Source organism: Phodopus roborovskii, unplaced genomic scaffold, assembly GCF_943737965.1.
Source record: "Phodopus roborovskii unplaced genomic scaffold, PHOROB, whole genome shotgun sequence".
In the NCBI taxonomy this organism is placed as follows: Eukaryota; Metazoa; Chordata; class Mammalia; order Rodentia; family Cricetidae; genus Phodopus; species Phodopus roborovskii.
The window spans coordinates 2,476,457-2,503,758 of NW_026126444.1; the positions used below are offsets into that span (position 1 = coordinate 2,476,457).

Genomic DNA, 27,302 nt, shown 5'->3' on the forward strand with positions numbered 1-27,302 from the left:
CTTAGGTAGTATTAGATAAATAAAAGTATCCCTAATGTATGAATACATGCATATATGTATGCATATATATCAAATATAATTGAGATATAAACTAGGGTCATATTAGAATATAAATATAATTTTATGCACACACATATTTGACAGGTCTCAACTGTTACTACAATAGTGCTATGTAACAAATTCCATCCACCTGTAATCCCAGCATTCAGAGGAGAATTATAAATTCAAGGTCAGCCAGGGCTACAGTAACAAGACCCTATCAAAACAAAACAAAAGGCAGCTTATGATGGTGCAAGCCTTTAATCCTAGTACTTGAGAGGTAGAAGCAGAGGCTGACATAAAGGCAACGGTAGGCAGATCTCAGTGAGTTAGAGGCTAGTCTGGTCTACACACAGAATTCCGGGAAAGGGCTGCATAAAGAGACTGACTCCCACAAACAAGAACAGCCTCCCTCAAACTTACCATCCTAAGTTTAAGGCTGTTTATTCTTTTGCAAGCTGGGCTCTGCTGAGTGGCTCTGGGTTACAGTGTGGCATTGAGCAGACATGCCTTCTAACCATGAGCAAAACTCAGGTCTGTTCTTTCAGGGGCCATGGTTACCTAGTCAAGCCCAAGAGCTACAAGGAGACACAGTGAAAACCTAGGCAAGCCTCCGTTTGTCCTTTTGTCTTGCTTGCTCTCATTCCGTTGACCAACACATGGCTAGATTCAAAGTCAAGGGAAAGGAAAGCAAGTCAGTGGCTAAGATCAACAATAGTGGTCCAGGGAGGCAAAGGTGAAAAGGATGGAGACACACACACACACACACACACACACACACACACGCCATACAATACACACACGTATTGTATGATGTGCCCGTGTGTGGGTATGTGCATGTGTAAGTGCAATGCCCATGGAGTCCAGAAGAGGGCATCAAATCCTCTGAAGCTAAAGTTACAGGCAGTTGTGAACCACCTGACATAGAAACTGGTCCTTGTACTCAGGTCCTCTGAAAGAGCAGCAAATGCCGTTAACCACTGAGCTATCTCTGCAGTCCCCAAGTAAGGGACTATTTTAAAGGATAGATTCTGAGGTTCCTGCTGAGATGCTCTCCTTTGAGATTTGGGTGATGTAGCGCGCCCGTGCTACGATCTGTTCCATGAATCGGGTGAAGGCCTAGAGATTGAAATAAAGACAAGACAGCGGGTCATTCGTTCAATGGCAATGTCAGAATGCCAAATGCCGAATGCCGTTTATTGAGGGCTTAAATACTGACTTACAGCACTGTGGAAAATTACAGAAATTTTAGGCTTAGCTCCTCCCTATGAGGTGTGTGTTGTCACGAGGTGTGTGTTATCAAAACGGGAAGAGTACCAACAACAGCCTTGGGGCAAGGAGTTCCAGCCAACAGCTTCAGGCTTGCTCAAGGTGTTTCAGGGGTCCATGCAGGGCCCTACAAGGTGAAATCTCAGAACTCACCTGGTCACTGGTTTCATGCTTCCTGACCTTAAGATCTCTTAAGATCTCTGGCCCAGAAATTGCATTGCTGCAATTTGTAGGTCACTTCAGCTGTCTCGTGTGGGTTGTTCTTCCTCTGCTCTCATGCCTTTCATCCACTCCTCCCTAGAATAATTCACAGAGACTTGTGCAGAAGGCTTTGCCGGACAGAAGGGACATCTTTGTTCAAACCTCTGCATCACTCAGCCCCTCTCATTTGGACTCTATTTGCATTCAGCTCACACAGCCTCCCTAGTCAGTGCTTCTCATGGCCTTTGTCCAACCTGCTTCAGCTTTTGTATTAATTCATTGAATGTTTGTATATCAAGGATGTTTGTTCCTCCCCGCCTTGATAAATTTTTAATCCAGGTGGGGAAATTAATAATTCCCATTGCTATTTGGGGGCCAGGTCATTCTTTTTCTGCAGGGACTGCATCATAAGGTGTTTATTAGCATCTCCAGTCTCCATTTGCTAGATGTCCCCTGGAGTTATAAACAACCAGAGTAGAGATGTTGTAGCCTTCTTCCAGGATGAAAATCACCTCAATAGAAAACTGCTGCTAAGTTAGGCAGTGGTGGCGCCTATCTTTGATCCCAGCATTCAAGAGGCAGAGGCACGTGGATCTCTGTGAGTTTGAGGCCAGCCTGGTTGGCTGGTCCAGAACAGCCAGGGCCACACACAGAAACCCTGTCTCAAAAAAAAAAAAAAAAAAAAAAAAAAAAAAAAAAAGGAAGGAAGGAAGGAAAGGAAGAAAGAAAGAAAAGCTTCTATAGCCTACAGTAGATTTGATAAGAATGCTGACAAATAAGAGTAATGGGTTAGGAGAGATGCAGGGGCAGGACTAAGGTTGTTGCTTAATTGGAAGAGTACTTGTCTAGCATATGTAAAGTCTTGGATTCTGTGTACAATAAACTACGCATGGTGGTACATGCCTGCAATCTGAACTGTCAGGAGGCAGAGTCAGGAGTTTGAGGCTATTCTGGGATACCTGCTGCCCTGTCTTAGAATAAACAAAGCAACAGAAAAAGGTACAGAAGAAGGGAAATCACCCCCTACAGGAGACTCTGGAAACTGGAGGGGCAGGGACACCTAAGTTGAGACTTACGGAATGGTTCTAAGTGTGGGATGGATTTCTGGAAAGAGAGAAAAGTGTAGTTCATCAGAGCAAACAGAGAGCTATTGTGTGAGTTAAGCACAAAGGGAACAGAGCAATAACAGTGACAGAGGATCAAGAGACACTGGGAGATGGGATACTTTGGGGTCCTTAAGTTGCATGGCTCCCACTTTTCCTGAGTAAACGAGTGTGTCTGACACTGGTCATTTGAGGAATGTACATTTCTTACATCTGGGAAGGGTGTGGGGGGGAGGGGAGTTGCTGAGGTTGGAGCAATCTCATCCTAATCAGTTCATACCTGTGCCTTGATATGCCTTGCCTCTCACAAATCTCACTCCAAGCTCTTCTTTTAAAAAAGAAAAAAAAAAGATATATTAATTATGTATACAGTATTCTGCCGGCATGTATGCCTGAATGCCAAAAGAAGGCACCAGATCTCATTATAGATGGTTGTGAGCCACCATGTAGTTGCTGGGAATTGAACTCAGGACCTCTGGGAGAGCAGCCAGGGCTCTTAACCCCTGAGCCATCTCTCCAACCCTGAACTCTTCATTTTAAATGTGAAACTCATATAAATGGTAGCCAGTTCCCAGGAGAGCTGAGACAATGGAGAGGAGAGAGGAGAGATGGATGTACCTAGTCAGGTGTCAACTACAGCAAAGCTTCCTTGATGGTCATGGGCAAAAATGGATAAGTGAATGGCCAATGGGTGAATGAGTGAATGAATGAATGAATTAACTGGAAGTTCAGACCAAAGAATTCCAGAGGACCAAAAGTGTAGAGTCTTTTATAAAAAGACCTCTATCTCTGCATAATATACCATGACCTGGTTGCAGTACAACACTGGCCCACTATCACAATACATGCAATGTTTTGAGCAAAACGTTGTGGAAACAATGCAGTAAGATGTGGGGCAGTTGTTGGGAGTGGGAGGCGGGGACACTGGGGTAGACCTCCTGGTTTGCATTCTTGTGTCAAGGCTCTGAAATAGTTACTAAACCATACAAGTCCTTGATGATCTCATCTCTACAATGGCGTTCCCTACTCACAGAGTCATTGGGAAAGTTAAATGAAATAAACCATGCTTATTAGTAAGGGTTCTCTAGAGTAACAGAACTTACAGAATGAATATATATATATTCATTTATATGTAAAGGAGATTTATTAAAATGACTTACAGGCTGCAGTCCAGCTAATCCAACAATAATAGTTGGCTGTGAACGGAAAGTTCAAGAATCCAGTAGTTGTTCAGTCCATGAGGCTGGGTGTCTCAGCTGGTCTTCAGTATATGCTGGAATCTAGAGGAAGAAGGCTCTAATCCAGTGAAAGAAGGGATGTGCTAGCAAGGCGAGAGCAAGCTGGCAAAGAACAAACGCTTCCTCCTTCTGAGTCCTTCTGTAGACTTCCAGAAGAAGGTGTGGCCCAGATTAAAGGTGTGTCTTCTCACCTCAAGATCTAGATGTGTGTCTTCCTGCCTCAAAGGTCTAGACTAGAAGTAGATTCACCATTCACCCACTTCAAACCAAGCCCCATCCCACAAAAAAATCTCTCACATATGTGCCCTCTATCTCTGGCATGTAGGTCACTCCAGGTGTAGTCAAACTGACAACCAAGAGTAGCCATCACACCATTCATTCTTGGATTCATTCTTGGAACAGTGAACAAGTACTCAACAGCTAATCATTTCTCCTGTCATACTAGAATACAAATGCTGAGCTTTACCTCCAAGCATAGCCATAGCTGTTCTTCTGGAATATTCTCAGAGTCTCTTGGTAGTGCTAACAGTCCCCTTCTTGAAACTATATAGAATAGTTATAACAACTAAGAAACTATCCAGAAACTTGGGGGCAGTTGTGTCTATCCCCTCCATTGTGTCTTTTTTTTTTTTTTTTTTTTTTTTTTTTTTTTGGCAGTAGAGTTCTCTGACAGAAAGAGAGAGTGAGTGAGAGAGAGAGAGAGAGAGAGAGAGAGAGAGAGAGAGAGAGAGAGAGGAGAGAGCAACTCCATGGGTCTGCATGGGTCTGACCACCAGCCACTTCTTACCAGTATATTTCCTTTGAGGAACACTGTCCTTTTGCCCTTTGCCCTTTGGCCATCCAAAGAAAAGAGACATTCTTCTGTGATAGCTAGGAGAACCTGAAGCCGTTTCCTTCTGGTTGTCTGTCCTGAGTGAGCTGTGTGAACACAATCTACCTCTGAATAAGAAATATACACATCAATGATGATTTGATGTGTCTATTGCTGGGCAATGGACAGACACCAAACATGTTGCAGAGCGGTGGTTCATGAGACAGCGGAGGCAGTCCTGGCTTGTTTTCCTTTGATCAGTTTCTTCCTGGCAACAAAGCTGGATGCACAGGATACTCCGTAATGGAAAAACCTTGGCCTGGCTTCTCAGTGTAGTGAACAATGAAAGGTACAGATTTCTCAGCAGGAAGGTGGCTGCTTCCTTGCCAATGGATGGCAGGACAATAAAGCATCTTGTCCTCTGTTTGTGTGTCTTCCAGGCTGGAGCAGGAAATACAAGCGCTCGAAAGTGAAGAGTCCCAGATATCTGCCAAAGAGCAGATCATCCTCGAGAAACTGAAGGAGACAGAGAAATCCTTCAAGGACTTGCAGAAGGTGAAGAAAGAAAAGTGGGGTCTCTCTAAACTTCTGGGGGGGCAGCCCCCTAGAGAAGCAGATAGAGCAGTGGTTCTCAAGCTTCCTAATGCTGTGTGTGACCCTTTAATACAGTTCCTCATGTTGTGGTGACCCCCAGCCATAAAATTATTTTGTTGCTATTTTGTGACTGTAATTCTGCTACTGTTATGAATTGTGATGTAAATATCTCATGTGCGTGCAGGCTATCTGATTTGTGACCCCTTTGGGTCACAGATTGATCTGAACCATACCCTGAAAAGAGGGCAGAAGTGCTAGGAACATGTTCTGTCCCCGCAGCAGAGTGGCCTGCCCTCACTGGGAGGCATGGGGACGAGTCTGTTAGATCAATCCCATTCATTTGCTACTATCCACAACCCGTATCTTCCCGATGTCTGGAAATTCAAAGTAGGCACTAGAATTGTAAATCCAGTTCATTTTCAGCAGATTTGATGACAATGTAAGGTTTTAATTAAAATTCGCTTTTTGTGTCTTCCCTTTATGAAAAGGCAACATTGTAGCAAATGGGAAGGGAGCCCAATACAAACTCAGTAAATGCATGGAACTACCCAATGTAAAAACAAATGGCTCTGTGTGGTAACACCAGTGAGCCCCTAGTTTCTCAAGACCCCATTTCTGCATCCTGTCTCTGTGATAAGAAAAAAAAAAAAACTGTATAAAATTAAGTTCAAGATGGGATTTTTCTAACAGCATCTCCAACACAACTTAGAATAATTGCTGAATGATTGAAATCATCCCTCAATAAATTAGTTCAGTGTAAGTTGAGAATGGCAGCTCCTTAACTGATCCCAGAAGTAAAGCAAGCTTGGGTCTTGCCTGCTCTCCAAATTCTGGCTGTGTCTGGGGGTTGGGAATGGGACACGCCACACACACACAGTGACGCTCTGCCCTGCTTTTGTCTCCACAGAGTTTCTCCACTGCTGATGGAGGTAAGTGCCCTCTGCCCTAGCTGTACACAGATGCTTTCCTCCTGGTCTGCTGAGTGGTCCTCATTCATACAGACTCACCAGGAGACACGTGTGAAGTGGCACTTCCTAAGGGCATCTGAGGCGAGGGGCAGCAGCCTAGCTGGGCAAGGGCCCCAGGAGGTTCACATTGGCATCCTTACTGCCTCTGCTTCTTGACTTAATATTTCTATTAGCACATTGGCCAGCTCTCTTTTCCCAGCTCAAGCCTGTGCAAAGACTTGCTGTCTGGACTTTCTTGAAAAGGGTTGGCAAAAGAATGTGCTGGAGTTGGAACTAAGTCCCTTGCGGGAACCAGTCCACCCTCACCAGTCACTAAGTCTCCAGGTCACATGAGAGGTGACTTGGTGTTTAGGAAACCCTTCTAAGGCCTCTGGAACTTTCTTTGTAAAGGATGGAAGGCCTCCTTCTCTCCATCCTCCTAGAGCACTAGAGTCTCTCTAGCCTCCCAGGGGGAATGGGTGAGGCATAATTTCCTTCCTTCTATGACATCTGACCCTGAATGCTGAGGAGTGGGAGTAGGACTCTAGTAACCCTATTCCCAGACAGACAAGAGGGACAGGTCCTTCTCCTGTCCCCTCCTCTGCCTTCCTAGGCTGTGGGGATAAACTTGCGACTATGTCTCTGTGCTTTGATGCATCCCCTGACTTCAGCTATAAACTCAAAGCTGCGGTTTTCATCCTGGCCCTCAATAGATGGGCTTTGAAATGCAAGGATGCATGGGAGGAGCATCAACTGCCAACTGCTTCTCATGTGGCTCTCACAGTCAGCCTCTAGCTCAGGAAGATGATCAGGGGTCAGAGGAGTTGACATTAGAACATATACCATTGCCATCAAGGGAAAATAATGAAGGACAGTTTCTAAAAATATGATGATGTGTAATGCATGACTTCTAGATCGACGACAGACCAGATATTTGCATGTAGAACTTTTCTGACTGGTGCAAAAGATAGGCAAAATAAAACAACAGAGAAGGTATCATGAACGCCACCCCCAGCAATAAAAGACCTGGATTTGAGCTGCCTTGTAGGTGATCTTTGAGAAGACATAAATGAAACTTCTGTTCTTAGAACCCATGGCAGAGAGACACCAGCAGGAACTCTGGGAGAAAAGGACCAACCACATTTCTAGGAGAGAAGCCCAGCCCCTCCTGGTTGTGACTCAGGCCATACTGGTGCTGGAACACAGACCCTTGCATCTGCAGGGGTCACGTTGTCCTTCCATGCTGTGACCTTCCCCACTTCCTTGTACCCCTTCCTCTAGCCAGGGCCCTTCTTGAATTTTCCTCTGATAGTCAGGGTAGGGAAGAGATCTGTACATTCTGCCCCTGAGCTGGCCATGTCTGGCATGGATGTCTGTGTCATCCATTATGTAAGAAGCCAAAATGGAGCCATGTTGTAATTTGTCACCCCATCTCTTTTGTTTGCATCCCAGAAGCCCCTCGCTTCCTCCTGCAGCCCTCCCATTGCTTTTGCTAGACCATCCGAGCATTCACAGAGGTAGGAGGCATCCCGACAAATGCTTTGGAAGCCCAGGCTTAGGAGGATATGTTTTTCATGGGTCCTCAGGAGGTAATTCTGTGGTTTTCGCCTTTCACCAGACATTGCGATTCCTGACCTCTGTGGTTCTAAGCCTTCATGACTTTCCCATCAGTTGCACCTACTAGCAAAGGAAGAAGTCTGAAGATGGGCACACATGCTAATACAAATATGATCCATGCCACGGTCATTTTATGATCTTAGAATAAAAACCCTAAATGCTTCCCATTTGAGGGACTTTAAAAGGTCTATTTCCAAATTGTTTCAAAGATTTTAAGTTGATGAGACTCTCCTAGAGGTAATCAACTGCTGTTATTAAGGCTTAGTGAGAAATTGTTCTAGAACAATGATACTGAAAGAAAAGCCTCAGTTTTAGAGATATAGGCATGCTGGTTACCAAATCTAGTTCTAGCTTGGACTATATGAACTATGTAGAAGCTGCAGAGATTCAATCCTAGCATCCTCTATCTGTGAGTGCTAAGGAGGAGGGTGTGTGTGTGTGTGTGTGTGTGTGTGTGTGTGTGTGTTTATAAACACAATGGTTCTTCTTTGTGTATGTACCCTTGCATATGATCTCACCTGTATTAGAGGAAGTGGTGATACTGGGTCTTTGATGGTTTTTACTGGGTTTTTAATGTCATGGCAGCCCTGCTCATCAAGAATAGTTCATTCCACTCTTGATTACATTTTCCTGATCAAACTATAGTGTGTCTCTCTCTACTCTTTAAAGAACATTGTAACATACCAGAGTGTTTTATTGAGTATAAACTGCATAAGGTATGTGCTTTAGTTTTATCTCTGTTGCTGTGGTAAATTCCTGGACACAAAAAAAGAAAGAAAAAAAAATCCAACTTCAAAGAAGAGAGTTTCTGTTGGCTCACGATCTCAGATTATAGTCCATCATAGAATGGGAAGTCAAAGCAGCAGGAATTTAAAACAGTCACATCACACTCAGAGAGAAGTGAATGTATGCCTGCGTATTTAAACTCAGTCGCCACGATTCATTTACACAATCCAGGATGCCTTGCCTAGGAGATGGTGCCACCCACAGTGGGCAGGTCTTACCACATCAATTAACACAAGACAATCTCCCAAGGGGAGATTGATTGTTCAGCATTTAAGAGTACTTGTTGCTCTTGCAAAGGACCTTGGTTTCAGTTCCCAACCCCCATAATGTGCCCTCCTATTCCAGGGGATCCAATATCCTCTTCTGAAATTTGAGGGCATCAGACATGGATGTGACACACATAGTACATGAAGGCAAAACGCTCACTTGCATAAAATAAATCTAAATTTTTAAGGCAATTCCCCATAGATATGCCTATTGACAAACCAGATCTAGAAAACCCCCTCGCTGAGATACTTTTCCCTCTAGATCGTCAACAGTTAAGGGAGCCGGCACAGTATATATCTACTGTATCATTTTTCTGATGTAAAGCCTTGGTCAGAACAAGCAAAGGAACATGTGTGTCCTGAGCTTATCCCGGTCTTGCTGTTGGGATACCACAACTGGAAAATCTCAATATTTGGTTGCCTATTAGGTCATGTTTCAAGAAGAGTTCTCATCAGGCCTGCATCTCTAGCTTTAGCCATTTGTGTTCTTCATAACTATTGCAGTGTTTTAGCTGTAGTGAAACAAAGATACACTCTGAATCTCTGCCCCATAAGTGACATGCTCTATCTTCTCTGACAGCAGAGAGAACACTGAGTTACCACCTGGTGTTGACACAGCAAGGTCACCTTAAGTGACTAAGGTCAGCTAAAGGCCATTTGCTATTCTGTGTGCTGAGCTTCCACAGATTTCCTGGCTACTATGTGACAAATAAAGTTTAGTGTTTTTGTCTTCTTCTCCTTCTCCTTCCTTCTCCTTCTCCTCCTCCTTCTCCTTCTCTTACCTCTTCCTCTTTTGTTTTTTGTTTTAAGACAGGATCTCTCTACGTAGTCCTGACTGGAGCTCACTCTGTAGATCAGGCTGGTCTCAAACTCACAGAGACTTACCTGCCTCTGCCTCTTGACCTAATGCTTAATGTGCTTAATGATGCATTGAGGAGGCTACTCCGGTCTCCCTCTGACATTTCACTCTCCATCCCTTGTCTCCTAGCGGAAGTCATGTAGTCCCTAGCCCTCTAAGAGTAGCGGTCATTGGGCTTGTAGCTGGTGAACATTAGACAAGGGTACTTCCATCATCCATTCACATCTGGCTGGGAGCAGCCTCCTGAAGTAGGATAAGACATAAGCCTTGAGCTACAGGCTCTTTCAGGAGCACAATCTCATGTCTGTAAGTGGCTTCTAGCTGCTAAAATGTTTACCCTAGCAACCCTATGTTTAACATAGAATGTACTAGACCCATACCTGACCAGTCTCTGAGGTCTTTCTTGCTCTTAATGGTTTGAACCTCCATTTTATTTGAATGCAAGAAGACACAGCTGTTGAGGTCCAGTTCCAGAGATACCTGGAAGTCTTTAGTGAGACTCAGAAGGTCTCCAAGTCTGGTCTAGTCATCTTCCCACTCCTCAGTTGCTCTAGTCTCTGATAGCTGTGTCATCTTTTCATGACCCACTGTTATCAAAATGCTAACCCTTCCATACTGGGCTCTTATCAAGCTGCTGCCACCACTGGCCCTGCCTGTGCTTGTCTGGGGCATGCATCCTTCCATTCCTCCCCACAGTGAGAGCAGAGAGACATCTGCAATCTGAGTTCAGGTTTAACAGATGCTCAAGGTTAGAGAAAAATATCCAAATTCAGACTCATCTTTGAGGATTCCCCTCCAGGCAGCTCCATAACTGTCTCCCAGGCCAACTACCTCCCTGCAGCAAAAAGATATTCAAGTCTGTCTTTTCTGCCTGGGATCCTAGTGCCAGCTGGGGAAAGAGAGCAGGAAATATGAGCCTTACTCCAGTCTAACGTCTTCCCAGCTTCCCCGTTCCTTGTTTGTTTGGTTTGGGGCATTGTTTGAGACAGTCTTAGACTGTAGCCCTGGCTGGGCCAGAATTCTGCATACAGTAGGCTGGCCTCGAACTTGTGGTAATTCTCCTGCCTCTGCCTCCTGAGTCCTGAGTACTGAGATTAGAAGTGTGCACTCCCGTACCTGCCGTTGCTCTTCTTGTTTTAAGACAGGGCATTACTCTGTAGCTCGTCTGGAACTTAGTATGTAACCCATGCTTGCTTGAACTCATAGCTGTCCTCCTGCTTAGCCTCCTAGATGCTGTTTTGTTTTGTTTTTTATCACACATGGTTGAAACAGGGAAAAAATCCATTGTCTTAGAGAAATTTCACCTTTGCCCTAAGAACTTGATGGTCCAATATCAGTACATCCTGCACTGTTCAGACTCATATGTGAGTCAGTGCAAGGTCTGGTTGTCATAGAGTGAAAACAATCCTAGTCCAGTGTCTTTTTATAGGTATTTCCTAGTGTGAAGGCTAAAATGGGGCGGCTAAGAAAAAGATATGCCAGAATTAAAGCAACATAATAGGAAAAAAAAAAAAAGGGTAAAGAGCTGGAGAGATGGCACACCAGCTAAGAGCATGGGCCCTGCACTCATGAGGACTAAATTTCAGGTTGCAGCCCCAACATAACAAGCCAGGCATCTCTGTAATCCCAAGGTGTGACAGAAGCAGGATGATTGCTGGGTTTGCTAGCTTCCAGCCTAGCCAAGAAAATGAAGCCCCCAGGTTTATGGAGAGACCTTGCTTCAAAGGGATAAACGCAGTGTCTGTGGATGCATGCAGGTATACATACATGTCTATACACTCAAGATGCACATATACATTTTTAGGACAGGTATGAGATGTAAATAAAAACAGGCAGGTACTGATGGAGGCCCAAAGTGGGAGGAATTAAGGCTACCATCCAGGATCGTGAGTGAACTGTAGTCAGTAAGCCATAAGACAGAATACAAGAGAAACTGCAGATGAACAGCAGCACAGATTGTGGAGGGGGGATGTTGAGGACACAGGGAGTAGTTCCGTGCAATTACTGATGAGTGATTGTTCTAAGATCCTCGGACTTAACCATGAGTCTCGAAAAGGAATAGCGATGTACAGAGCCCAGCTTCCTGGCATCTTCCTTCTTTGCTTTCCTGCTTCTCTCTGGGAGATGCCCAGTTCTTTTTGTCTGGTTCCAGGACTTTCCTTGTCTCAACCTTGGCACACCTGTCAGCATTCATCCCCTTCATGTCTTACCTTCTAAGTAGACTTGTCAAGGTGTTTATACAAGTGCAGCTGATGGTCCCCTCCTTAACCCAGTGACATATCCTCTGCTGAGCCAATGGTGAGTTTACTTGGTGGTATTATTTTGACCCTCAGCCTGAAGTGGGAAATCATGGGATAAATCCTGGAATTTGCTCTAGTGTGCATACAAAGTGGTCTTCTGAATGAATTTATCTCAGAAAGCTCTCTTTCCAGTCCAGAGGATATAATTGACTCCCCCCCCCCACTTTCCCTGCATTCATATTTTATTGATATGATTAGGTACTACATAAAGTAGATAATACAACTGGTGGGCAAGCCACAAATCTGTTCCTAAAACTTTGTATTGATTTAATATAGATTAATTTGCTGTATAGTCTCTATGTATCAATGAGCTGTGAACTAACTAAACTAAATAACATATTAAATACATTGTCACTCTTAAATTGAAGGAGTTACATTTTGGAAATATCATTTTAAAATCGTTAGAATGGATTCCTTTTCAACTCACTCAAAATTTCCTGCCACCATGACCTTGCATTCTGCTTTGCTTTAGTTCTAGATATTACCATGAGTGCTTTTTATACCTATACTACAATGAGCTGATTTAGCTTATTTAACAATATACGTTGGATATACACTTGGTGCTGGCCTGGGTCCCAGGGAAGTCGAGATGAGCAGAGAGCAGTCTCTGTTTTCATTGAGTCTTCTAGTCTAAAAGGACAGGAAAGACAGCTAAGAATCTTAGGAAATGCGTTTAGACTAGAGCAAAGACTAACCATCCTGTAGTGCTAACACGATGTTCTTAACCTGGAAGACTCAGCTTTATCCAGGCAGTGATGACGAGGAGGATAAGTGCTATGAAGCACGCAGAGTGGGTCACACCAGGTGGGCCTGGTGGCACACAGGAGTGAGAGACAAAGAGGGAGGAGAGAGAGGGAGGAGGGGGAGAGGGAGAAGAGAGGAGAGGGGGGTAGGAACAAGTGATAGTGCTAACAATTTGGTAGAGAACACAAGGGGGAAAGTCAAAGCAAACCCTTACTGGCATTTACGTTTAGTTGTTTGGGAATTGCCAGGCAATGAATTCTAAAGAAATGATCTAAACCAAGAGTGTAAACAGCCATGTCTGTGATCCTGTTTTTATAATTTTCAAGAATCATTTATGCATTTAAATATTTTTTGTCTGAAGAAAACTACAGAGTAATAAGCTAAGCCAAAGACACACTTGAAAACTAGTTCTTTCTACTTAGTATTTAGGGCTGCAAATGAGTCGGGTTCTGTTATTGTACAGTAGCACAGTAACTAAATTTTTTTAAACATCACTTTCATAAAAAAGAGAAAAAGAGCTAGCTTAGGTGGTGGCACATGCCTTCAATTGGGAGGCAAAGGCAGGTGGATCTCTGTGAGTTCAAGGCCAGCCTGGTCTACAGAGAAGGTTCCAGGACAGCCAGGGCTACACAGAGAAACCCTGTCTCTTCTGAAGAATAGTTTTCAGCAGTAGGGGACACAGTCTGTGTTTCAAGGACAGGATTCCTTTTGGTAGCTTCAGATGAACGAAAGCATGCAGAGAGGCAGGGAACTCAGCAGTAGCCACTGTCGCTTCTCTTGTCTAGCATGTACAAGGCCCTGGATTCAGCACCAGCACCGCAGGGGGAACAAAGAGTAACTCGGTGTGGTAAGGAGAGAAGGGAACACGCTGGTCCAGGCACATCTCAGTGGATGTCCCGTGTTTGCTCAATTGTACCAAGTTCATAATGCCTGTAGTAACTGGGCCGCCTTTACTCCTTCCCACCCTCTGTACTCATTGTCCTGGGCTCTGATGACTTTCTGATGACTTTCCCGTATACAGACACTCCTGGGCAAGGATCCCTCCTGCCTCAGCTACTCTGATGACTTCCAGCCACTGGGCTGACTCTGGTCCTCTTGTCCAGCAAGCAAGCTGCTGTCTGGGCAGGGAACCCACTGGGCCTCCCAGCACTGGGTCTGTTGTATTCCCTGTGTTCTGCTACCAGATGCAGGAAGTTTGGTTTCCTCTTAGTTGCCTGACCTGACAATCGGTTCATCCACAGAGGATCCATCACCAGGGCAGGAAGGTGACTACAGAGGGACTGGTAAGTCTTGTGACCCTTTGGCTTCAACTCCAGGACTGTCCAGGGGGTTGTGCTCTCCTGAGCTTGGTTTGTGAGATAGGTGTCCTTACATGGGACAGACGATCTGGTCTCAGACGATGTGCCACAGACAGTGGCCATACAGGGCAAGCCCTGACCCCATAGGTGGCTGAGGACTAATAGGAAGGAGCTGTAAAGAAATCATAGGGCTCTGTCCCTCCAGCCTTGGTGGGAAGAGGACACATTTTTCTAGTGAGTCCTGTGGTCTGCTCTTAAGGTGAACCTGTATTGTGGTTTCGGGGTTTCTTATTTTCATCTCTGTTGCTGCACTTCCTGTAAGGGCTGTGATTGAGGCTGGGTGGGAAGGATTTTCAAAGCTTAGGCATCTATCACAAGAATCTTTTTGAGAATCAAGCTCTTCTTGTAATAGGAATATATCAGTCTCCACTTTTCTGGAGTTCTTAGTTACTGGAGGATATTTGGGGAGGAAAGCAGAAATTTAGAGAATGTGTACTTCTTGCTAATGAGCTGACAGTGGGGCACTGCACACACTCCATATTTGTGGCTGTGGAATGTGAAGAGCCACACTCAGAAACATGCCCCAGAGACGAGAATACAGGGGACACCAACAGCAAGTCTCCCCACCGACCCATTTGCTCTACTCACAAAGATGGGTCAGGGTGAGTGAAGGAATGTGTTGTCCTGAGTTGCAGTTAGTGGCAGTTCAGGTGGATTCAGAGATGAACAATGGGTTTTGGTTTATCCATTCTAGATAAAATTCATGTTCAAAGTCTCATAGCAACGTAGTTAGTAAAACAAAATAATCACAGGCTTTTAAACCAGAATAAACCTTATATAGGTCAACCGGTATATTTTTGAAGCAAAAAGTCCCTCATTTTAATATAAGATAAATTAAAAACCTAATCATTGACATAGGTGGCATATCCACTAACTAACTTTCCATGTCTAATAGACATCTCTCAACACTGTAAGTGACATTTGGCCACACACAGGACAGGTCCCCGTCCCCGAAGATGTAGAGGGGGTATGAGCTGGAACCTTAAGCTTGCAGCTCTTCTGTGGAAAACGAGGAGTCATTGGGGGATTCTTTCAGATGCACCAGGGTGTATGCCTACGGTCAACTGGGTGACATGTTGAAAAGTCACATCTTCCTAGCTGTTGCTACAAACTTGATGCTGACAGGTCCTGGCAGTTTGTGGCAAGAAGCTTTTCTGTCCTTTCCACAGAGGACATGAAGTGTGATCCCACTAAAGGGCTGTCAGCATTTGAGAATTCATGGCAAGAGGTAGAAATGAAGGCTGAGTGTGGTGACACTCACCCTTAATGCCAGCACTATGGAGGCAGAGCAGAAGGATTCCTGTGGATTTGAGGCCAGCCTGGTTCACATAGTGAGTTCCAGGACAGCCAGGACTATATATAGAGACCCTGTCCTAAAGAGAGAGAGAGGGGAGGAAGAGAAAGGGAGGAGAGGAGAGAAGAGAAGAGAGAGAAGGGGGCTAAGGGAGGGAGAGACTAGGGCAGTGTTGATAGCCAAGCAATGTAAAGTATAAAGTTCGACAGTAATGCACCCATGCTACTGAAGCCACACATAAGACTGACTATACCCTCTCTTACAATTTGACACCCTTTCAGTTTGAGGAGACCGCAAGTGAATAATGACCCAGGTAGAATATGTATTTTCAGAAGTATAATATGATTCGAGCCTCTTAGGAAGCAAATTTACATCCACACTTTTTAGCTAAGAATGTATTTGCATGTAAGTGCAGCTCCCGGAGGAATCGAATGTCTTGTGGTCAGCCTGTTTGCCAGGCTCTTTCTGGACTGGGCTGTTGATATCCACTGTCAGCTATGGTTAACAGTGACTGTGTAGTGTTCAGCATACTCACCAGTAGCATTTGTTGATAGAATTCTCCTACGTACAATCCACCTTGCTTTAGGAATGTCTGCTTGGAAACGCATACAACCTGGGGCCATTGAGCATCGCTCTTGAGTGTTACTGCCCACATTCTGATTGTTTAGAGTTTGGAAGGCTTGGGATTCTGTCTAAATGAAATGTGTTCAGAATCATTGATTTTCAAGAGCCATGGGTCCCTGTTCCAGCCCCTGTCTAAATAGAAACCCTGGAGCCCTCAAGTCACAGTCCTGACCCTTAGTGATCAGAGCTTAACCTCCATCCAAATGGCCATTCTGTCTCCAGTCGCTTCTGTCAGAACACTTCCCCGATAGGACTGTCACCTTTCCACTGTCTCTTCCACCTTTTGGGTTTTGTTCTGTACCTGACACCCCTTTCTGACACTGCACATTCTCTTGTTTGTTGTGACATAAGTTCTACCACCCTCACCTCTCTCCCCCAAACACACCTCACTCTGTTTTCTAAACAATACTCAGAGCCCTGCAGGATACTCTGGGGTAGACCAAGACTCTCTCTCAAATCATACCCCAGGCCGTGTGTGATACCAGTGGTGTTGGTCACCATTGCCTTTCAGCTTCCCTGTCCCAAGTGAAGCCTTGGTATTGTTTTTCTGGGGGACCCCGCTCAGCATCACTGCCGGTTCCGTGGCAGGCAGTGGGTCTGGATGCTTTCAGATAAAGCATATCGTCTGTTCCCCTCAATTGCTTCCGCCCACTTCACGTAGAAGAGTCTTCAGGATGCTTTTGTTTGGGTGGGTACATGTGTGTGCAGATGGGAATAGAAGCCAGAAATCCAAATCGTGTGTCTTCTTCAATCTCTCTCTCTCTCTCTCTCTCTCTCTCTCTCTCTCTCTCTCTCTCTCTCTCTCTCTCTCTCTGACATAGTTTTTCACAAAACCTGGTAGTCATTGATTCAGCTAGACCAGTTGACAAGCAAATCCCAGAAACCCTTCTGCCTCAGTGTTCCAGCATCAGGATTACAGGCACAGACTGCACCCCCTACTTTTTATGTTTATATTGGGGGTCCAAACTTAGGTCCTCATGATTGTCACTTTACCCATTGAGCCATCTCCCCAGTGTAAGGATTCAGGTATTACATACACTGGCCTGCCCCTGTCACCTGGCAGAATGCACTCAGGCAGTACTCTGGTCAGCCCAGGGTCCCATGAGTACTAGTCTGCAGGCAGGTGTAAAGGACCCCTTTAAAAGTCAGCCGCCTGCCCACTTATACTCTCTTTTGCTTTCTCTTTTGCTCTCTCTCCTGCTTTTGGTTGGCCACCAGCTACCCTTCCCCTTTCCCTCCTCTCCACCAATAAACTCCTCCTGGGCGCACTGAGTCTGGTGTTTGTGTTTCATAGGTGATAGCTGCAGCAAAAGAACAACACCCAGCCCCCACCCAGTGCTTTTATTTCTTACTCCCCAAAGAGAAAAATAAGAAGGAGCTAAGTGTCTTTCTGTCCTTTGTCAATCTGACATGACCATTAACAGTTCCTCTTGGTAAGTCATCTCTCTTGGGTGTTGGGGGTTTTCCAGAGCCACTGCAGGAAGGAGCGAAGGGAACGGTGTCATGATTTGACAACTAGGCCTAGAATATTCTTTCTCATTTCCAACCCAGAAGCACTGGTGTTTGTAAACTGTGTTTCTGTGTCAGGTTGAAATCAAGGGTTTAAAGTTTGAAAGCAGATAACTCTCTCTGTTGTTAGGGGCTTTATACTTCTTGATTATGGTACCTCACAACCTCACTTTTCTTCGTGGTTGACTTCCACATCAAGTATGAAAAGCAGACATCAGTTTTCATTATTTCACTGATAAAAAAACATTACAGGTTGCAACCAAAGTCAGGACACTGAGGTTACACAAACCGTTAAAGGTCTCTCAGTTCTTGGCAACCTTAAATCAACCCTATGGGCATACTCAATCAAGATCTGATGATGTCCCAACACCCAGAACACATGTTTCCATCTTTGTCCCCACAAGCACATCTTTGAGATCCACATGCACTTTATCTCCAGCATTAGCTAATCTTTCTAAAGACTTTGCATTAAAACAAAAATGAGATTTCACTGCATGATTTTAGTGTGATGGTTCCATACTAGCACATGGTGGCCTCTGCTCTTTGAAAACTGTCTATAGAGTTAAGTTGTCCTGAGTATTACACTCCTATGGAATCTAGCATCTCTCCTTTTTAAAAATCTCAGTTCTGAGCGCCAAACTCCAGCATCTTCTATGAAGCTTAGGATTCTTGAGGTAAAATGATTGGGGAAGAGAACTGAGACCCAGTGCTCAAAGCCCAGAGCAACTGTAGCTCAGGGTCCTAGATGCCTTTCGATACTTGATTCCCTGGAGCTGTGTGTCTCCTCTACAATGTGCTTCTTGGAACTGTTTAGCCTGGCTTGCTTTCCTTAATCCCAAAGGAATGGAACTGGAGATATGAAACTTGATTTTTCTTCAATATGACACATCTGTTAATATCTATTTACTTATTTACTTTTAGGTGTTCTGGTTATTTTAATTGATACAGAATAATTGTGTGTATGGGGTAAAGGGTGATAATTCAGGGTAGAGATGAAATATGTAGTAATCATATCAGAAATACCAGTATTTTCATCACTGTATAAACACTGACTTTTTTTCCATGTTGGAAACCTCTGAATTTCTCCCTTCTGTTTCTTCATAAAATATGATAAATTGTTGTAAACTGTCATTTACTTTATATGCATGCTAGTTACTCATTTAACTATTTACATGCAACTATTAAGTTACACCCTACTGTACTGAAAAATATTAAGGTCTCTTGGGAAAACAATTTTTCATTCCTAGCTTTAGAGTAAGAGATTGACCTTTGAGATGAGAAGGAAAAGCCACTTTGAATTAATTTCCTCATTTTCATTGCTGCTATCACAATGGCCAATCTTACATGTCCAATCTCAAGAGAAGGTGAACATAACCACATATTCAGAGGGGTAAGACAACATATAGGTATATTTGCTCAATAAGCCAGGCATATGCATGACTTGCCTGTGAGAAGTTACAATGCTGGCTACAAGGGATCTTTCAGGCAAAATGTTCCCAGCTCAACATCTTCTGTTGTGACTGACTATAATGATCTGCCTACTACTGCTCTCCTGTGCACTCCACACATCACTGGCTCAAGACCCACCCATGTAAATGAGGAATGATGAGGTCCAAAGATGAGCATGACCTGAGTACATGTTCAGATCCAGTCTTTCTGCCTCTTTGGACACCTATCAAACTGACAAATGGCAATGAGGCATATGTTGCTTCTGATTACACATGGACTTCGGCCATTCCCCCATCATAGAAATGATCTCTGTGAGGCACGGGAAGTAAGCTAGGAGTTCAAGTCTGAATGAAGGGATTGTACCATGATGGAATTTTCCATCCTCTTGGGTCAGCCTTGTTTGTGTGCTTGCACTGATTGTGAAGCAGGATCCTGCTGGTTGCTCCTTCTCTTCCTGGGTCAGGAGCTCTTGGTCTCTGTTCCAGGCAGCTTATACCCTTAGCCAGAGCTAAGGGGAATGCTGGCAATGAGTCTGGACCAGAACTAAGTGCTATCCACTGCTCAGACCTATCTCTCTAGGCTGTCCAAAGCCCTAGCCCATCACCAAGGTTTCTGTCAGTTCAGGTGTCTGGGACAAGAACTAAGGCTCCAAATCAAAGCACCAAAATAGCCACTTGTTTGTGTTCCTTTAGAGAACTGAGTCACATTGGCCCTTGATCTTTATCAGGAAATAGACACACTTCCCAACTGACTCCTGAGCTAGTGGAAGCCGCAGAACTGCTTTATGTGTTCGATTCCTACTGATGTCAAAGCACAAATTTTGAAAATCAACAACTGAATATGCACTAAAAGTGTGCTTCCCTGTTCTAAGCAGCCTCTCAGCTAGACTTTCTTTAAACAGCCTTGAATCCCATGTCCCTCACCCACCTGGTCCTTTTCCTGGAAACTGTGGAAAGCCTTTCTTTAGACCCATCTCAAGTCCACAGGGCTCTTGCACTGTCCTGGAGGGGCTCCTGGTGAAGAAAGCTTCCCCCCCCCCCCGTTTAAGTCTTACCTCTGCACAGACTGTAGAAACTGCTCATGGCCAGAGGCTTGGCTTAAGGACTGTACCGCCAGCTGGAGGTCCTTCCTGTAGCTAGAGGTGAAGGCATGCTAGAAGGGAGAGGCTTCAGGACATAAATTTCTTGGTATACAATGTTTCAAAATTGTATACATTGTATACACGGAAAACAAAATGCTCTCAAGCATGATGGCATAAGCCTGTAATCTCAAGGCTGGAGAGGTTGAGGCAAAAAAAAAAAAAAAAAAAAAAAAAAAAGGAGTTCAAGGCTAACTTGGGCAACTGAGTTTGACTGTGACTCAAAATAAAAGAAAAATGGATCAGCGAGCCAAGGAGGTGATATCCATCTGTCATTCCAGCACTTGGGAGGTTCAGGTAGGAAGTTCAGGCATTCAAGGTCATTCTGAACTACATAGTGAGTTTGAAGATAGTCTAGACTATATGAGACTATGTCTCAAAAAAAATAAAATGTCGACTGTAGGTGTAGCTGAATGGTAGGTAGAACGTTTCCCTAGAGTGCAAAAGGCTGTAGTTCAATACTCTTTTAAGAAACAAAACAAAACAGCTCCCCAAAAGTTTCCCACTGTGATGGCACACACTTGTAACCCCATAACTCAAGAGGTGGAGGAGGAAGGCTGGCAAGTTTGAGGCAAAGGGGGCTACATAGTAAGAACCTGTCTCAAAAAAAAAAAAAAAAAAAAAAAAAAAAAAAAAATTGGGCTGGAACAGAGCATATGCATAGCATCGGTAAAGTCTTGGGTTCAATCCTGACTGACAAAAACAGGAAAACTGAAGTTAAAACTGAAGTGATTGATTGTATCCCCATCTCTATCATTGTTCAGTTTGGTTTGTTACTATTTAAGAACAAAAGCAAATTATGAATCTCCTTTAAAAAGGTAAGCATTCTTACCTCCTGTGTAGCTTTCTGGTAGTTTAGCTGACATTTCCATGTTTTCATCAAGGAGGACTAAGCATTGCCTTTGATTAAGTCAGAGAGTCTCAGTGAGTCCTCCTAGGTACCCTTTACTGAAGAAGAGTAAATGCAGAGAGAAATTGGGCCCACAAATAAAGAAAGGAAGAAAGAAAGGGAATAAAAATATCTGTGCTTCCTTCTGTAGCCTTATTTTTTTTAACCTGGATGTGTATATTGTATTTTATAACATAAATCTGTCATAACATATTTTAATTAATTAATTAATTAAAAATAGTCTGTCCTCAACTCTAGAAACACTGAACTGATCACGCTCAAAATGTACTTACAAATATGTATGTACATACACCCGTAATGAAACTATGTCCACATGTGGTTCTGTCCCAGTGTCATGACACACTTCCTAACATTTAAAATGAGACACACACACACACACACACACACACACACACACAAAAGGAACTCAGAGGACGGTGTGACAGTCTGTGCCTGCAATCCCAGTATTCCAGAGGGTGAGGCTGGAAAGCACATTTGAAGGCAGCTTGAGCATCCCTTGGTGTTTTTTTAAAAGGAATTTGAGTCTGGGCTTCCTACCTGTGGCCTAATTCCAGCCTCTGCTCAGCAGGAGTTCTCCAATTCTACAGTCTGCCTTCCTTTATCCCCACCACCCCAGCTTCATTCGCTGCCACCTCTCTGCACCCCACACAGCCACCTTCTCTCCCACTCAACTCATTTCCTCTTTTCACCATGGACTTACAGGACCTTTCCAGAGAACTACTCATCCCCCGCCCCCACCCCTCCCCTGCCACCCTCTAGTTCCAGGAGCAAAAGTGAAAAGGAGGCTGGGTGCAGAGCGAGGGGAAGGAGCCATAATGGACCAACTATGAGGATGTTCTGGGCAAGAGAGAGGAACATCTCTAAACAGTCCGGTGTTAATTATTTGTATCCTGGGACACCAGCATAGGAATATTTTGTCCCATGCTCTGTACTGATGACAGGTTAACATATCATTTTGTTCGCATGTCACTGGAAGTTTGGGAGATAATTCAATATTCCACCTACCACCATCAAGCATTATGTTAATAGTGGTAAGATATATTTTAATCCAAATCTGAATTTTTGTTTCAATTGTAATATCTTGAAAACAAGCTTTGGAGTCCATGTAAAATTGTAAATACCCATTTTGTTTTTCTGATCGCATGCTGTACGGAAAATTAGGAAATCACTGAGATAAATACCATTTTTATATCACAGTCTTTGTGTGTGTGAACCCATGAACTTCTGTGACAAATAATGGTTGGCCTTCCATAGTGTCACTTGAAAAGAAATCATTATCTATATGCTAAGCAACTAAAACATCCAAAATGGATATTGTGAAAAATAGGCATTGGACTTTTCTTCTGAATTATTTTAGCTCAGTGTCCACCTTGAAGAGATTGTATCTTACCATGCAATCAACTGAACCAATGTTATTGCTGATTTCTTAAACTGTTACAAGCATTGTGAGTCTTTCTTTGGTGTCCTATATTTTTAAGTTTATTTATTTTATGTATATGACTACTCTATCTGCATGTATGAGTTTATGCTAGAAGAGGGCATGAGATCCCACTATAGATGGTTGAGGGTTACCATATGGTACTGGGAATTGAACTCAGGACCTCAGGAAGAGCAGCCAGTGTTCTTAATCGCTGAGCCATCCCTCCAGTCCCCTTTGGTGTCCTATCATACAAAGTATTTGTGATGGATGAAGAACACTTAGTTATGTTTGTTTGACAAATGTGTATATCATGTACCTTCTATAGAAAAGGCTCTGGAGTAGGTGCTGGCCACAGAAGATCACAAAAAGATGGTAGGCAAAGATCAAAAAAAAAAATCTATGAATTTGATAAATCATCTCTACAAATACTAGCATTGGTGAACACTATAGTCTCAGAACTTGGGAAGGTTTGCAATTCAGAGCCACCCTGGACTGTACAAACACACTGCCAGGCAGAAATTCTTCAGTGTCCCTAGGGATATTCAGAAGGTGTTCAGGGAGTCTTAAGAAGAAAGGAGTGACTTAGAAGTGGGAGGTTCAAAGAAAGCATCCAGGAGAAGGGGCAGTTGATCTTGACATTGATGAATGTGTCGTATTTGGGTGTGTAGATTGTGCAAAGGATTTTGCAGGGGAGAATCTTAAAATCAGAAACTATTCAGATATGTGATGGTGTGATTTGGTTCCGTGTGAGGGGAAAGGAGAGGATTTGGCAGCTGAAAGTACAACTAGGATCTTCTTAACACGTTACAGATATTCCAAAAAGGGCAGGGGTTCAGGCATGAACAAGCGGGTATGTGAGAGTCTAGGTTATTGGAGAACTGAGAAAAACAGGTTAGGCAGAAGGATAGTCTGAGCAGTGTCCTGAACACATTGTGAGGGCTATGGTGGCCAGGGTGTATGGGAAGCATCACAGACTGTGAGATGAGGAAGAAGGAAGGATGGGGACATATCCTGACAGCAGCTGTAGCTAAGCCAGGGAGTTGGTGCTTAACCCACAGACAAGAAGAGCAGCTTTCTGAGAAGGGTAACTCAGGAAGGAGGAGCATGGCTATAGGCTCAGCAGACTTCCGAAATACACAGCTGTCGCAAAGATTTCAGACTCTGTGAACTACTTAGTCTATTAGCAGCCCCCCCCCAAATCTTTCCTCTATGTCTCCTACCCTCCCTCCCTCCCTCTCTCCCTACTCCTCCTTCTCCTTCCCCTCCATCTCTTTCTCTTCCCTCCTCCTCTCTCCATGACCTTCCCTTTCCCCTTCTATCCCTCTCTTCCCTTCCTCGTATCTTTCCTCTTCCTTCTGTCTCCTTCCTTCTTTCTTGTTTTCTTTCTGAGACAGGTTCTCAGGTAGCCCATGCTGGCCTCAAACTCATTATGCAGGGGAAAGTGACCTTGAATTCCTAATTCTCCTGACTCCACCTCTCAAATGACTTCCTCCTTTTTATACCTTTTTAAAAGTATAGGGAACCATTCTTCCTCCTGGCCACACGAAAACAGGCCTTAGCCTGCCTTTGGTGCTCTGTCTGTATATGTAGTACATGTAGTCCTTGGGACTTGAGTGGGTCTGGACTGGGGCTGGTGGAAAGAGATAGTGATGAGGGAATGGATAAGTCCCTGAAGCAGATCCCCTCAGTGGCTGGATGTGGGAGATTAGAAAGAAGGGATAGAACAGACATGATTCAAGGCTTCTGGCTTACAGACTAAGTGTCTGTGCTAGTGTCACCTCACACCAAGATGAGGGAAGAGTTGAGAGAAGAAGCTGTAATGGTTTTGGAGCTGCAGAGTCCAGTGTACGTACATACCATCTAGAAGGGTGCCTGCAGCCAGGTTGCTCTTTGGGCCTCCTACCCCATTCCATCCACAACACAGGGAGCCTCTGAGGGAATGGACACAAATGTTGGGTGTCCCAAGAGGCTATAGGACAGTGGAGAAATGGTACATAAGCATCAGGATGTTAGATGTTTGGAGAGTCTGGTTTCTTGGGTGACACTCTTCCTCCGCCTAGGCGAAAGGAAAGCAGAAGTCTCATAGTGGTGAGCATCTGTCACAATATGGAGCTGAACAGAAAAAACAAGACAGCAGAAGGGAAAATATAATGGGGCAGAATTATGAGTCTTAGCACTGTTCAGATGAGAGAAGACAGAATTCTGGCAGTGGGGCACTCAGGAGGCAGAGGCAGGTAGATCTCTGTGAGTTTGAGGCCAGCCTGGTCTACAGAGCGAGTTCCAGGACAGCCAGAGCTACACAGAGAAACCCTGTCTCAAGAAACAGAGAGATACAGAGACAGAGAAGGAGACAGACAGAGAAAGACACACAGAGTCAGAGACAGATACACAGACACACACACACACACAGAGGGGGCAGAGTGCCTTTGAGTGCATCGTCCTCCGTTCCTGTGTTACAGGTGTGGTGGCCATTTGACCTCTCACTGGTTCTTTTTTTGCTCAGTGACACAGATGTTCTCCATCACATGTGATTTGAAAATAACCCTTTATAATGACTCTATGACTTCCATATGGTGCTGTGATCGCTGAGGCATTTGAAGGATGCTTTCTGTCGTATGAAGAGTTTGTCCTGGAGTTGTCAGACAGTAACTTTATGCTTCAGCTGGAGGTCAGATGATGACTGGATTACTCTTAGAGCATGCAGTACCAATGCTTTCCTATTCTTCCAGTTTCTGCAGAATAGCTAATTGCAGTGTAGGGGAGGGCAGCTATGTCCCGCCTGCAAAACACTCGGTACCTTCTCCATGAACAGGTCCAAGAAAATGTAGAGGAAAAAAATAGGCGCACATTTGATGAAAGAGTTGGAAAAATGACTGTAAGGTTCTGGAAGGTAGGCGCATCTTTGAAATTGTTTATAAGCCTAGGCAGATCTCAACCAAGATCACTTGCACGTTTCTGGCCTTACCATCACTCTGCCCTGTTAGATCTGAAGTCTCCTATTTTACCTGGTCTCTTAAAAAGTCTGAGTTCATTGAGATGTGGTGACTGTTTGCATCTGTCTTCCCAGTGTGTGTGAAGAACACACACATTGCCTCTGTCCATACTGCCCACCTCATGCTAACACTCAGGATGCTTGGTGGTTACAATAGAAAGGGCACAAACCACTTTTTTTTTCTGTCTGTTTGGCAATTAACCATTCACTGGCTTTTTTTGTTGTAACATGCACTTCCTTTCTCTTGTTTTCATTAAAGCTATATACGCCATGGAAATTAATGTGGAGAAAGACAAACAGACAGGAGAGACCAAGATTCTCTCTGCATCCACCATTGGCCCAGAGGGGGTCCATCAGAGAGGAGTCAAAGTCTATGATGATGGTACCAAAGTAGTGTATGAGGTGCACTCAGGAGGCACCGTGGTAGAAAACGGAGTCCACAAACTAAGCGCAAAGGATGTGGAAGAACTAATTCAGAAGGCTGGACAATCAAGCTTCAGGGGACACATGTCGGAAAGGACTGTTATTGCAGATGGGAGCCTGGGCCACCCCAAAGAACACATGCTCTGCAAAGAAGCCAAGTTAGAAATGGTGCAAAAGTCTAGGAAAGATCACGCTTCGGGAAACCCCGGGCAGCAGGCCCAGCCCTCCAGCACGGAAGGGCCAGAGGCAAACCTGGATCAACCCGTCACCATGATTTTTATGGGCTACCAAAACATCGAAGATGAAGAGGAGACTAAAAAGGTGCTAGGCTACGACGAAACCATCAAGGCCGAATTAGTCCTGATCGATGAAGACGATGAGAAGTCCCTAAGAGAGAAGACAGTGACAGACGTGTCCACAATCGATGGAAACGCAGCTGAGCTGGTGTCTGGGAGACCCATGTCGGACACCACAGAACCCTCATCCCCAGAAGGCAAGGAAGAGAGCCTGGCCACAGAACCGGCCCCAGGTACCCAAAAGAAAAAGCGCTGTCAATGCTGTGTTGTCATGTGACCACTTCTTTCTCCTCCCCTTTCTTCCGGGCAGCCTCTCTACTCTCCACCTCTTAAATAGACCTCACTGTACCACTAACTGAGATACTGTGAACTGGAAGCAAACACCTGTCTTGCCTCGCAGCTGGATTTGCTTTGATCTCTCACTCACATCTTTCCTTCTCACTTGGGAAACAACGTGCATGTGTGTGCTTCAGTTTTTCTCCCCAAGAACTTACTTTTTCCTCTAAACCTTTCCTTGTGTCTTCAAGAGTGAATCGGTGCCGTACTGCTCGATTGGAGTGGACTCTTCATAGCAACTGGTTATCTAGTAGCCTTAATTGACTTGACTGGACTCAAACCCATTGGCACCGGGGCTTTTCATTTTTGCTCGTGTTCCTCTAACAGACACACATACACAGAACACACACACTGCCGTGCCCCTGGCTTCTCGCCTGCCTCTTTTGCTGTGTGGGTCTTTGTTTTGTTTAGTTTTTTTTTTTTTTTTTTAAATATCTTGTGTAGCAAAATGCTGTGAGCTCTAGCCGGTTGCTAGCATAGCCGAAAGTGGACCTACCTACCTACCTTAATCTGGCTGTTCTAGGGTGACATGTTTTCTTTGCTGCCTTACATACGCTTCCAGATTACAGTATTATACTTTCCTTCTGTTAAAACCCATACGAAGTTGACTGGAAAGCAAAGAACCCAGCGCCTGCCCCAGCTGAAGTGTAGGGACTGATACATCACCTGCCAGTCAGCAGCTTTCTCTTTCTATGGCTTACCCAGTGAACGCTTTCTACAGGACTTTCCAAGGACCTCCGGCCACCATTGTTTTTAGCATCTGTAGTGCTCGCCAACCC

The 27,302-nt window shown here is 44.4% G+C and overlaps 1 protein-coding gene across 5 annotated transcripts in view; it reads left to right on the forward strand.

The window, feature by feature from the left end:
* Palm2akap2 (PALM2 and AKAP2 fusion) overlaps nucleotides 1-27,302 on the forward strand; it is a 452,528-nt gene that overhangs the window by 255,215 nt on the left and 170,011 nt on the right. For 3 of the 5 annotated variants that reach the window (XM_051187834.1, XM_051187835.1, XM_051187833.1), the window contains exons 5-7: nucleotides 5,102-5,216; nucleotides 6,163-6,184; nucleotides 25,728-26,420. In XM_051187834.1, coding sequence (XP_051043791.1) covers nucleotides 5,102-5,216; nucleotides 6,163-6,184; nucleotides 25,728-26,420 — 830 coding nt within the window. The remainder of the gene's footprint in view (nucleotides 1-5,101; nucleotides 5,217-6,162; nucleotides 6,185-25,727; nucleotides 26,421-27,302) is intronic. The other 2 variants (XM_051187836.1, XM_051187837.1) reach the window with 1 other exon arrangement.